At 35.2% G+C, this 13,358-nt stretch overlaps 1 protein-coding gene across 3 annotated transcripts in view; it reads right to left on the bottom strand.

Annotated features, from left to right (window-relative positions):
- Positions 1-13,358, bottom strand: part of LOC149811461 (uncharacterized) — a 111,780-nt gene that overhangs the window by 35,165 nt on the left and 63,257 nt on the right. For 2 of the 3 annotated variants that reach the window (XM_089993096.1, XM_089993097.1), the window contains exons 8-9: positions 13,219-13,352; positions 11,210-11,296 (exon numbers count right to left, since the gene is read on the bottom strand). In XM_089993096.1, coding sequence (XP_089849222.1) covers positions 11,210-11,296; positions 13,219-13,352 — 221 coding nt within the window. The remainder of the gene's footprint in view (positions 1-11,209; positions 11,297-13,218; positions 13,353-13,358) is intronic. The other variant, XM_089993098.1, reaches the window with a different exon arrangement.

Here is a 13,358-nt window from a genome sequence, read left to right as displayed (position 1 = left end):
TCTCATCAGACTCAGCTGGGCCTGGCAGGAGGCTGCCAGGCCTATGCCAGTCCAGCCAAAAGGCTGGATTGGGCCTGGCAGGACCCTGCCAGCCCAGGCTGGCCAAACCAGCCCAGCCGGGTTCACTCGGCTGGGTCTGGCAGACCATGCACAGGCCCGACCTGGGCCGGTGTACGTTCTGCCAGGGCCTGGCAGTCAGCCGAGCCGGCCCAGAATTTTATTTATAAAACAAAAATTTGTTTTACAACTTTGTTTTTCTTTTTTTTTCTAAACAAACCCATGTATTTTGTTCAAGGTCTGATGGCCAGACCCTTACGTTATGTACATGGTCTGTTCCAAGCATGTTGCACAGGACCAGATCTGTAAATGGATGCCATCGATATGATCCATGTGCTTTGCGCAGGATCAGATCTAGGTATTATTGCTTATTCATGATTATATGAGTTTATCTAATAGATATATAGGTACATATATATGAGATGAAGGGTATTTATGTATCACTTCACATATCGTATATACATAAGGCTCATATGCAACTACACATGCTATTCTAAGTTCTAACATGAACATAAGCAAAAACAAAACTTATGTTTCAACATGACAACAAGTATGCACATAAATTTTTCTAACTACATGCATACAAGATTATTTAACACAAGTTTATGTGCATCTCAGAGTCCATAACATGGACCATCCATGGAAAAACTAAAATATCATAATGCAGGACATAACTATTTTTATCATAAAATAAATTTTGTTTAGCATAAAAAAGAAAGCATACACAAATTTATTTTTAAAAAGGTGAATAAAATCGAAAATGAATCCATGGAAAAGGATCCATAAATTCCCTTTCATATATTTTAGAGTAAACATATAGATCTACTCTTTTTCCCATAGATTTTCATCAAAATCATGCACGAAAACCCATCTACATTCAATTTCTCACTTGATTCAAGAGAGAAGACCCGTAAGTTTACATAAATCGAAAAGAAACAAGAAAAAAAACTGGATGGCTGAAGAAGAAGGCTCCTCCTTCCTCTTCCTCTCTTTCCCTCTCCTTCTCTCTACTCTTTCTTTTTCACTCTCTTTTCTTTCTTTCTTTTTTAATCTTAAATAGCTAAGAGGAGGGTGACGCCCGCCCCCCTTCTCCAGCCCTCTCTAGATGGGCGGGAGAAGGAGAGTTTCCTCTTTTGAGGACTCTTTCGCTTCTCTTTCTAGAATTTCCAAAACTCTCATATTTGACTTTTTTTTTCAAAGTTTCTAATTTTTTTTAAAAAGTCTTTCTAAACTTTCTTTAGCCTACGTAGGCACGTACAAGGACTCCTTTAAGATGTCCTAAACAATCCTAAAAATAAAATTCGGAATTAAATAAAATTAATTAGTTATTAAGCATTAAATAATTAATAACTATCTAGAAGCTTTCAAAAATAGCCAAATTAACTTGGGAGACTTATTAACCTTAATTAACTCTAATTTAAAGCTTTTTAATGAATTTAAAGCTAGAAAATCCTTGGGCACGAATTTGAATCTAGATCTGGATCCAAGATCCAAATCCATCTCCAAAAATCCAAATAAAATTTTGGACTGGACCAGTGTTGTGAAAAGTGTTGAGGCGTAGCGAGGCGCTCCATCAAAATCTGAGGCAAGGCGTAAGCCTCGAGGCGTAAAGAGTAAGCCTCAAATTTTTTTTTTAGAAAAAACTTTAAAAAACTATAAAAAATATCTAAAATTATAAAAAAATAAAAAAATCTTTATTGATGAAGCAAAAACCAACAGGAAATAAAAAATCTCAAATAAATACTGAAAAAATATGAGATTAACATGTAAAAGTAACATTAATGCAACAACTTGATCTATCTAACTATCTAAAAAATAAAACATGGGCATTCATTAAATTAAAAAATAACATTAACAACGAAATGCATCTCAGCATTAACAATATAATGTCATAATTAGAAAATGCATTAACAACCAAATGTTAATATAATTGTCAAAAACTCTTCAAAATGAGAGTATTAACATTCACAATTGCAATTGAAAGACTTAAAAAAACATATAAATGGTCATAGCCATATGATATGAATTAGGGCCTAGGCTCTTCTTGTGTCTCATCATCATCAATATTTAAGTCTTCAATGTCATCACCTGAGGAATCCATATAAATAGGTTCTCCTTCATCTTCATTCTCTGACTCTTCATCATCTGCACTTTCTTCCTCCACATCCTCGATCACTTCTTTTGTTTTTCTTTTTCCTGCAATAAAAAATCATGTATTAAATACTTATTTTATGTAATTAAAAATATATATTTATATTCATAGCAAGGTAAAAGGAATTTAGCTTTATCTTGATCTCTTGAAGACCTGTCTTGCATAGAACCAGTTTGTGAATCATAAGATGAAGTAACTTTTTCAATAGGAACATGCTTAATGGCATTTATGTCGAAGTTCGAATCCAACCATGAATCCTCCAACCAATTGGGATCACTAGGCAACACTGGATCTTCCTTCTCCACAATCCACTGATCGTCTGAGTCTATATGATCTAGACATATAGGGTCTTTGGTAGCCTTCCTCCTCATATTTCTCTCTCTTAAGTTTATATTGTACATTACAAAAATCAATGCATTCATCTTCTCTTGTTCAAGTCTATTCCTCCGTTTTGTATGCACCTATAATTTCAAATCATTGATAATCAATTATAAGATAATTACACTTATAAAAATGTATTTCATAAATAAAATACAAAGTCACAAACCAATGGGAAAGTATTCCAATTCCTCTCACAGCCCGATGCACTGCATGTCAAACTTAGAATTTGAATTGCAAAATTCATCAACTCAGGATTTTTGTGCCCAAATGAACTCCACCAATCAGCTGCATTCAAATAAAACAATACAAAATTGATAAAAACATTAAGAATGTCATAATTAACCAAAACATAAAAAAATATTAACATAATTACAAACTTACCAGGACTTTTTAATTTTCTTGTTATAACAGATGCCTCTCTACCAAACAACTCCTTTGCCTTTTTAAATGCATCAATTTGTGTTGTAATTTTCAACCGAACATTTGCATCAGAAACCAATTTCTCAACACAATCATAAAAGTCACGCATAACTTCTCCATCCGGATTGAAGTTGTCAGCATAATGAAAATGTGGATTTAAATAATAGGCAGCTGCATGCAAAGGCGTATGAAGTTGCAAGTCCCATCGTCTATCAATGATATCCCAAATAGGTTTATATTTTCTGTCAACCTTGTCAAGATTTGAAACAATTTCCTCTTTTGCTCTATCCATTGCCTCGTACAAAAATCCCATAGCAGGTTCATCTGCATCAACTAATCGCAAAACTTAAACGAGAGGCAGTGTAGCTTTAATTGCATATGATATAGCAACCCAAAACTTATGATCATTAAGAACAATATAAGAAATGTTCTTAGCATCTGATTTCTTATAGTAATTAGATGATCTAAAATTTAAAGATAAGAACATCGACTTCAACTCTTTTTTATAACATCCAATACTATGAAGCGTGAGATATGTTGTGGCGAAACGAGTGATGGCTGGACGTAGAAGTTATTTCTTCTTTGTGAACTTTCTCATCAAATTTAATACTCATGCATGACTATAAATATATCTTGTAATTTTTTTGTTTTTTCCACCGTATCTTTAAAAATTGATATCTTTCCAATATCTTCTAACATAAGATCCAAGCAATGCGTCGCACATGGTGTCCAAAAATATGTTTTTCCTGCTGTTAATATATTTTCAGCTGCCACATAATTTGGTGCATTATCTGTAATGAATTGCACCACATTACTTTTACCAACTTCTTTAACAACTTACACAAATTTGCACCAGTTTTTTCTATGTCACTAATGTCAACGGACTTTAAAAATATTGTCTCAGATGAGTTGTTCACAAGAAAATTAATTAAGTTTCTTCATTTTTCATTTGTCCAACCATCTGCCATAATGCTATAACTAACATTTGGTCATTCCTTTTGAACACTTTTAAAATTTCGTGAGTACAATCTACCTCATCCTTCAAAATCCGCGTTTTGATCTCGTGATAAGAAGGCGGTTTGAACCCTCGCCCATAATTTGCAATAGCTTCTACCATTACACCAAAATATGGATTGTTGCAAAGATTAAATGATAAGGCATTTGAATAAAAAAATCTACCAATGGCACGACATACATTTTTTCTTTCATCCCTTTTGAAAAGAGTGTTTATTGTGTTTTGTAGTGTTTCTTTGTTCACAAAGATGTCTATATGACCACCTGTGCTTGTTTTTGCATCACTACATGATCCACTAGTTTCTTTGTTCACATTATCGTCTGCTGATGATCCAAAATAAACACTTCTCTCGATATCCAACTTGTTTTGTTCTTGTTTTTTTTTCTTATGATCCCTTAAATAATTCTGAAAAAATCTTTTCACATCAGGTGGAACCGATTCGCACATGCTTACACCATGTTTTGTGCCAGCTAAGTGATGCTTTAACCTATAGATGTCTCCTGTAGTCTGTTTATGACAGTAATTGCAAATTACATGTCCTGCGAGTTTGGGATCTTTAGTGGGATTTGGAACTTTAGCTCCATGATCCCATCCTACATTTTTTCCCATTGTTCAACTATAAAAAAAGAATAAATAGACCCAAGAATTATAATGGTTAACTATGATACATTCATACGGCATTACCGAACAACCAAATTATCATTTTGAAGCAAGTTTATTAACAAAAGTAGAATCGTTTCACTTTCTACACCTGCTTGCTTTCTTGACTTAAAAAACAGAAAAAAAATAAAAAAAAGATGAACATCGTACATTTGTACATGAACTGCAGCATAGAATATCAGTAAGCATCCTTGCAGACAAAAAACAAACTGCTTGTATAAAAGCAATTCGCTGCTGCAAACTGCTCAAAACCATAGATAACACACTCATGGGCTCTGATGATGAGCTGCAACTTGCTCTTCTTGCAAGTCTCTCAGTCTATCAGGTTGCATTCACAAAAAATGTACAATCTTTCAAGAGGCAAAAGGTGACTTACAAACATAACTTTCACGCAAACTGGAACTGTTACTAACATCATTGTTGAAAGACAGAAAAATTACTAAGGGGTTATTCAAATGATGCCCAAAGCTTGTGTTTTTGACCCTCCAAACAAGGGTTCGTTTGGATGACACTGAAAACCAGGTTTTTAAACTTGGTTTTTCAGTGAAACCAGCCAGGTTATATCTGTTTGGGTGACAGTATAAGGCAGGTTTTCATTGAAATCATGATTTATCAAAAACCCGACCCAACCAGTTTTTTCATTTGAGAAACCAGGCTTATTGGAGCTGGCCTCTCAACCCTTCATGCTCCCTGTCATGCCTTCCATCATTCATCAAGTTGGCTGGCACATTCAACGATCAGAAAATGGTTGGGAACTTGGGATGTAATTGTTAAAATGTACTCCATATATATATATATATATATATATATGAATTTTTGTAATTTCACATAGTTGTTTTAGAAAACAACTATTTTTATTTTTTTGATAAAATGTAATTTCATTTTTTATTTTATTTTTTTTATTTTCTTTTTTGTATTTTTTAGGAACCAAAAGGGGTTCCAACCATAGAGTCGTTGGAGCCCCCAACGGTCACAAATGTGACCGTTGGGGGCTCCCAACGACTCCACGGGAGCCCCATTTTGGGCTCTTCTTTTGAGGCCTTTGGCCTTCCTTTTCCTTCCACTCCCTCTTGTATAAATAGGGGTGAACCCCTTGTATGTATGCATTCTAGAGAGGTCTCTCTCTTTTCAATAAGAAGCTTTTTATATTGTTGCCTTCTTAAAGGCTTGTGCTTGTATTGTCCCTTAGTGGACTTGTGATATTGTCTCTTTTATTCATTGTTGTAAGTGTTTATAAGCACTCTTTATATTTTCGCAATATCTCATTACATGGTATCAGAGCCACTCGATTCTTGAATGAAAAGTGTGGTTCGTGTATTTCACATTTTGTATATCTCTTGTCACTTCTTGGAAACACCATGGAGGCCAAGATTGACCTATCCTTCAAGCTCAATGGAAAGAATTACATGATGTGGGCATCAGCAATGGAAAACAACCTCAAAAAAAAGAAACTTTGGGGTTTTGTCATGGATACCGTTTCGAAACCTAAATTTATGCTCACGAAGAACGAAGGAGGTCAAGAAAAGGCTCTTGAAGGAGATGCTCGCCTCAAAGCCATTGAAAATCATCAAAAAGAAGTGGAAGATTGGGAAAGCAATCACGCAAAAATCCTTGCGTGGTTTATAAACAATGTTGAGCTTAAGGTATGTGCTAATATAGCTAAATTTCGTCGGGCCAATGAGGCTTAGTCCTTTATGAAGGGTACGTATACCGAAAAGGATCTTGCAAGAGCGTATTTTTTGCAAGAAAAGATTAGAACCACCAAACAAGGTGACTCTAGCATTCAAGACTATTAGTGCCTTAAACCCACTATGGGATGAATTGGCTCTTTTAGAGCCAAAATGGGTTTCTATAAAAGATATTGAATTAAGAGAAAAACAAATGGAACAAGAACGATTGTTTCAAATTTTTGGGGGCTACGTCCCGAATTTGAGCAAGTGAGATCCTCACTTCTCCATAGATCTATATTTCCTCCAATTGAGGATACCATTGCCGAAATCACTCAAGGGGAGACAAGGTTTGGCATGAGTAAACATGTTGATGAAGTGCTTGCCGTATCCAAACCCGGTAACAATGTAAGAACCTATAAACCTCCTCATTTTGAGAAACAAGGAAACTATAATGGAGGAAGAAAAATGATTGTTTTTCATCATTGCTATGAGCCGGATCACATTAAACCTGCTTGCCCAAAGCTTAATGAAACTTTTAAGCCTAAGGTGGCCTCTCTTGAATAAACTACCACCAAAGAAGATGAAGGCAAGAATGGTGACCTCAAAGAGACTCTTGGGCAAATATCTATGGCTCTTCAACAAATTCTAAAAGCTTCTTCCTCCACATCGGGTGCGGCTATTGCTTCTACATCATCACCCAGTACGTATTATTGGATCCTTGACTCCGGAGCCTCTTTTCATATGACCCCCCATGAAAATGCACTTGTTGAAGTTTGCACAAATTCAAAGGATTCTTCTGTCTCTACGGCCGATGGAACCTTTTTAAAAATTTCAAGTATTGGCTCTTTTAAAGATTCTCAAAATTTTTGTGTTCCAAAAGTAAGAGTTGTTCCCAAACTAAATTTAAACATTTTTTCGGTCTCCCAAATTGCCGACCATGGATGTGAAATATCTTTCTCATCTAATGGTTGCTTTGTGCAGGATCTCCGGTCCGGAAAGCGGATTGGGCAAGGCCATAGGAAGGGAGAACTCTACTATATGGACCATCTAGACCTTCCCACAAATTACTTTTGTTCTTATGTTCAAGAAAAAAATATGGAAACTTGGCATAAAAGACTTGGTCATCCAAGTTATTCCAAAATGTATTTTTTTCCCTTTGGAAACAAATTTTGTAAGGAAAAAGAAATTAGTGGCAAAGATTGTATTTTTAGAAAAATGAAGTTTATTATGTTTTTAACTAGAACTTTTCTTTCGTCAAGACCATTTGAATTGGTGCATTCGGATGTTTGGGGGCCTTTTTCCGGTTATGTCTAAAGGAGACTATTCTTATTATGTTACTTTTATTGATGACTTTACTCGGTATGTTTGGATTTATTTTTTTAGTCATAAGTCGAAAGTATTTACTTTCTTTAAAGATTTTCATAGAAAAATTCAAAATCATTTCCAAAGTAACATATCTACTTTGAGAACCGATTCCGGTGGTGAATATTTATCTCACGAATTTCAAAACTAATTAACCCAAAATGAAATTTGTCATAAAAAATCATGTCGTATAACCCCTCAACAAAATGGCCTAGCGGAAAGGAAACATAGGCACATTGTAGAAACCGCTAGAACACTACTTGTTTCTAGAAATATTCCAAAGAAGTTTTGGGTCGAAACCGTTCTAACCGCAACTTATCTAATCAATAGAATGCCCTCTTCTAAGTTAAAAAATGTTTCTCCCTATGAAAAGCTCTTTAAATTTTCACTTTCAATCGTCTTCGTATTTTTTGTTGCAAATGCTTTGTCCTATTGCATAAAAGAGATAAGTTGTCTCCAAAAGCAATTGAATGTGTTTTTCTAGGATATGGTGAAAATAAAAAAGGGTATAGATGTTATGATTTTAAAAATGATAAACTATATGTTTCAAAAGATGTAACATTTCTAGAAGAAGATAATGGTTTTGATAAAATAAAAGAAACAAATGAAATTGATTACATATTTTTATATGATATTATTGATGACATACAAAATGATTTCCTTGAAAGCATAGAAGATACATGTGAGGCGTCCAATCTTGATATAATACCCTCAAATGATAATAATGCAAATATGAATGTTTACTCAAGAAGAAATCAAGAAAACCCTATTAATGCCCTCGAAAAATACTCTCAAATTTCTGAGTCTACTGAGGAACCACAAGTTAGACATTCTTATAGAATATCAATACCCCCAAATAGGTTTGTATCCTATGATTCCTTAATGCCCAACTATCGAGCATGTTTAATAACCCTGCATTCTTATTTTGAACCTGATCACTATAATTAAGTTAAATCTATACCGCATTGGGTTGAAGCAATGCAAGTTGAACTAAATGCACTAAAAAAGGCTAATACTTGGGAAATAGTTAATTTAACCCCACATAAAAAGCCTATTGGGTGTCGCTGAGTCTTTAAAGTCAAAACTAAAAGCGATGGCTCTTTAGAACGATATAAAGCTAGGATAGTCGCTAAGGGATACTCACAAGAATATGAAATTTATTATGAAGAAACATTCCCTCCCGTAGCTCGAATGACCAGTGTCAGGACTTTAATAGTTGTCGCATCAACCAAAAAATTGCCTATTTATCAACTTGATGTAAAAAATGCGTTTTTAAATAGAAGTTTAAGTGAAGAAATTTACATGGAGCCACCACCCGGAATTAATATTGAGCAAGGTCAAACTCTTCGGCTTTTAAAAGCATTGTATGGCCTTAAACAAGCCCCTAAGGCTTGGTATGATCGTTTCAGTGATATCATGATCAAATTAGGATTTCACTCTTGTTACACTGACACTGCTCTTTTTGTTAAAAATGCAGATACTAGTATCGTGATGTTGTTACTTTATGTTGATGATATGATTATCACTGGGAATGATCAAAATAGTATTATTGATGTTAAAAATATGTTAAAAAATATATTTGATATGTCTGATTTAGGTTTTCTTAGATACTTTCTTGGAATTGAAGCTTGCTACAGATATATGTTCTAAGTCTGGGATTTCTGATGATAAAAAAGTAGAGACTCCTGAGGTTATTAATGCCAAATTACGGTTGGAGGATGGGGTTCTTCTGAGAGATCCCACACCCTACAGACAACTCATTGGGTCTCTCACCTACTTAACCATGACCAGACCGGATATCACCCATGCGGTTCATTCAGTTAGTCAATTTCAGCATGCTCCTACAACTGTGCATATGAGTGTTGTTCTCCAGATCATCCGTTACATTCGGAACACCATCAATAAAAGGCTATTTTTATCATCATCTTCTTCCTTGAATCTTCTTGCTTATACTGATGCAGATTGGAGAGGTAATTCTAATGATCGAGTCTCAACAACTGGTTTTTGTGTCTTTCTAGGGCACTCTTTGATTGACTGGCGATGCAAGAAGCAACAGAAGGTTTCACTATCATCTACTAAAGGTGAGTATCGAGCTATGGCAACCACAACAATAAAACTTGTATGGCTTCTCAGTCTGCTTAAAGACATGGGGGTTGATATTACCGAAGCTTCAAAGCTTTGTTGCGACAACAAGAGTGTCATCTATATTGCAAGCAATCATACCTTCCATGAGCGTACCAAATATATTGAAATGGATTGCCACTTTGTTCGTGACGAATACTTACAAGGAACAATTGTTCTACCGTATGTCACTTCAGAATATCAGTTGGCGGACTTCTTTACTAAAGCCCTTCCGGCTCCCCGCTTCATGTTTCTCCTTGGCAAACTTTTCGTCATTTTCCCGTAAAGTTTGAGGGGGGGTGTTAAAATGTACTCCATGTGTGTGTGTGTGTGTGTATATATATATATATATATATATATATATATATATATATATATATATATATATATATATATATATATATATATATTACATCAATACCTGATAGGGGTATTTTTGTAATTTCACATAGTTGTTTTAGAAAACAACTATTTTTATTTTTTTGATAAAATGTAATTTCATTTTTTATTTTTTTTATTTTTTTTTTGTATTTTTGTATTTTTTAGGAACCAAAAGGGGCTCCAACCATAGAGTAGTTGGAGACCCCAACGGTCACAAATGTGACCGTTGGGGGCTCCCAACGACTCCATGGGAGCCCCCTTTTGGGCTCTTCTTTTGAGGCCTTTGGCCTTCCTTTTCCTTTCACTCCCTCTTGTATAAATAGGGGTGAACCCCTTGCATGTATGCATTCTAGAGAGCTCTCTCTCTTTTCAATAAGAGGCTTTTTATATTGTTGCCTTCTTAAAGGCTTGTGCTTGTATTGTCCCTTAGTGGACTTGTGATATTGTCTCTTTTATTCATTGTTGTAAGTGCTTATAAGCACTCTTTATATTTCCGCAATATCTCATTACAGTAATAACCCATGACACATGGTGCCATGCTAGCCATTTTTTTTATTGGTGGCTGGCAAAAAATTGACTGAAATTTTTAACATAACATGAAATGGTTTTCCACATTAACTGAAAAAAAAAAGAATAAATTAGAATAGTTGAATGCATTTTTTGTGCATGAACTACAGCAAAAAGAGAGACAAAATCTATGCATTTGTGCATGAACTAAAAATTGAAAAAAAAATAAACATCATAAATCTGTGCATGAACTACAGCATTTTCTCAATTAGAATAGTTGATTGCATCGTATGAAAACAAAGAGAGGCAAAATCCATTACATACCATCATAAAAATGAGAAAAAAACAGAGGGGCGAAAAAAAAATGAAAAAAGAGAGGGGCGATTGTATCACGTGCGAGATAGAGAATGTTGTATCACGCGAGAGAAGAGAGAAGAGATAAGAAGAAGAAGAGGAGAATGAGAGAGCAAAAAAAATACATACCTGTTTCGGGGCTCCACCACGCGAGAGAGGATGTTGTGAGCCTGTGAGAGTCGTGAGGGAGAGAAGGTTGCCATGAGGGAGAGAAGGCTGTGAGAAAGAAAAGAGATAGGGGGTGAGAAAAAAATAAAAACACATAAGGGGGTCGGTAGGGCTTTGTTTAAACCCTAATTTTTTTGTTGAATGAGGATTTTGACCCTCATTTGACCAAATAAATCGAGGTGTGCGCCTCAAGGCCTATGAGGTGCACGCCTCAAGGGTATTACGCTTTATACCTGCGCCTCAAGGCACAAATGCCCTCGCCTTGAGGCAATGCGCGCTTTTTGTGCCTTGAGGCGCGTTTTTAATAACATTGGACTGGACAAAATCTAGATTAATATGAGTCTTGGATAGAGTCCATATCCATATTAATTTGGATCAAATCCATCAGATCTAGTCCGATCAAAATCCGGAACCGAACCGATAAATTGTTCTTTTTTTTGGAAAAACGCGATTTTCAGGCCAACTGAAACTCGAATTAGGAAAAGTAACATATCGTTGAGCTCGACATTCCGAGATGCATCCAACGACATATCACATGAATATAAATTCTTAATTTTGCCTAAAAATAACCCAAATTTCGCTTAAATTTCTCTTGAATTTAAAGGTCAAAAATAAAACTCTTTCTCACGCTTCGATTGGCTCGTCTCGACCTTGTCGATGAGACCTGAGCCAAGCGCAGACTCAAAAGCATCGATCTAATATCGAAGTTTAAACAATTTTTCTTCTATACTTGGGTATTAATTTGCTCTCTTAGTTATTTGACTATTTCTTAGTTTTTCATTTAAATATACTTGTATTGTATTTAACATTTTCAAATTGAGTTTGTAATGCAGATAAGAAACATCCAAATTTGGGAATATAAACCCAGAAGAGTGTGACTTAGAGGAAGAGCATGATTTCAACATTACAAACATGGATTTATCTGAGCCCAGTCTTCCTTCTTATGATGCATTTGATGATGAAGCAGAAAATTATTAAGATTCATTACTTCATAGTCATATACTTTTGGTATATTATTTAGTTCTTTTCTTCTTTACTTATTTGATTGTTTCTATAATATATTTAGGTTGATTTAATTGTGGTATTAGTTTTATGATGTAGAATAGAATTGTATATTGTTAATTTGATTTATTGCATGCATGATGAATGATATTATGATAATTGTTTTTTATTTCAATAGTGTTACTGTTGTTAATTGTTAAAACTTCAAAATTATATATATATAATTTTTTTTATTTTTGCCCCCCCCCCACACACACACGCACCCAAGGTTTTTTAAAGTGTTGCATCCCTGCACCCGCACCCATGTGACATAGGCGATATTACACTAGTATACCCCCTTCTTTATAGGGTATGTACAGAGTAGCCTAATAAAGTTACTGTACACAACCTTATGCTACACTATATTACATAGACTTTTAATGCCCCACCTCCAACACCCAGGATCAGGCCCAGACTTGACACAGCCAATGTACAACCGTAGCCACACAAATATCCTTTTAAATACGCATGTTTTTGTGGTCCACATAATGCCATTTATGCAGCAGCCTATTATCAATTTATGGCATGCAAGTGTGTCAGCCACGTCAAATCAGACCCCTCATATTGATCACTTTGATCACAGATGGTGGAATCAATACCTAAGGAAAGAGTTGAGGAACTAGCCACAGCCAACAAAGAATATCAATGTGTATGGCCTACTGAAGTCACCAAACTTTTTACTCGTTTGAGATATTTGATTTGTTACATTTGAGCTTGACATGATTTCACTCTTTGACCATGTGATCTAGAATTTGCACTTGATGTCATGAAAGCTTACACAGTATTTCAACTCTACGCCTTTATTGGATTATCTGTGATTGATCTGAATATCAATTTGCAATTTTTTTAACAAGCTCTTTTGCCAAAAGGTTCTTTACCTATCAGTTACAGAGCTAAATCAAATCAATCAAACTATGAATCAGACATACATCCGCGCTACCAATGGGTTGTGCAACAGCCACACTGGAAGTATAGGCACACCAGGTAGGAATCCACGAGTAGTAATATTTTCGCTCCAGCAACACAGCAGGCCCATGAAATTGCCTACCTAGTGAATTCCAACCTGTCA

The sequence above is a fragment of the Nuphar pumila genome, chromosome 17, assembly GCF_984573655.1.
Source record: "Nuphar pumila chromosome 17, dmNupPumi1.hap1.1, whole genome shotgun sequence".
Taxonomy (NCBI): Eukaryota; Viridiplantae; Streptophyta; class Magnoliopsida; order Nymphaeales; family Nymphaeaceae; genus Nuphar; species Nuphar pumila.
This window is presented reverse-complemented; position numbering and strand designations above follow the sequence as displayed.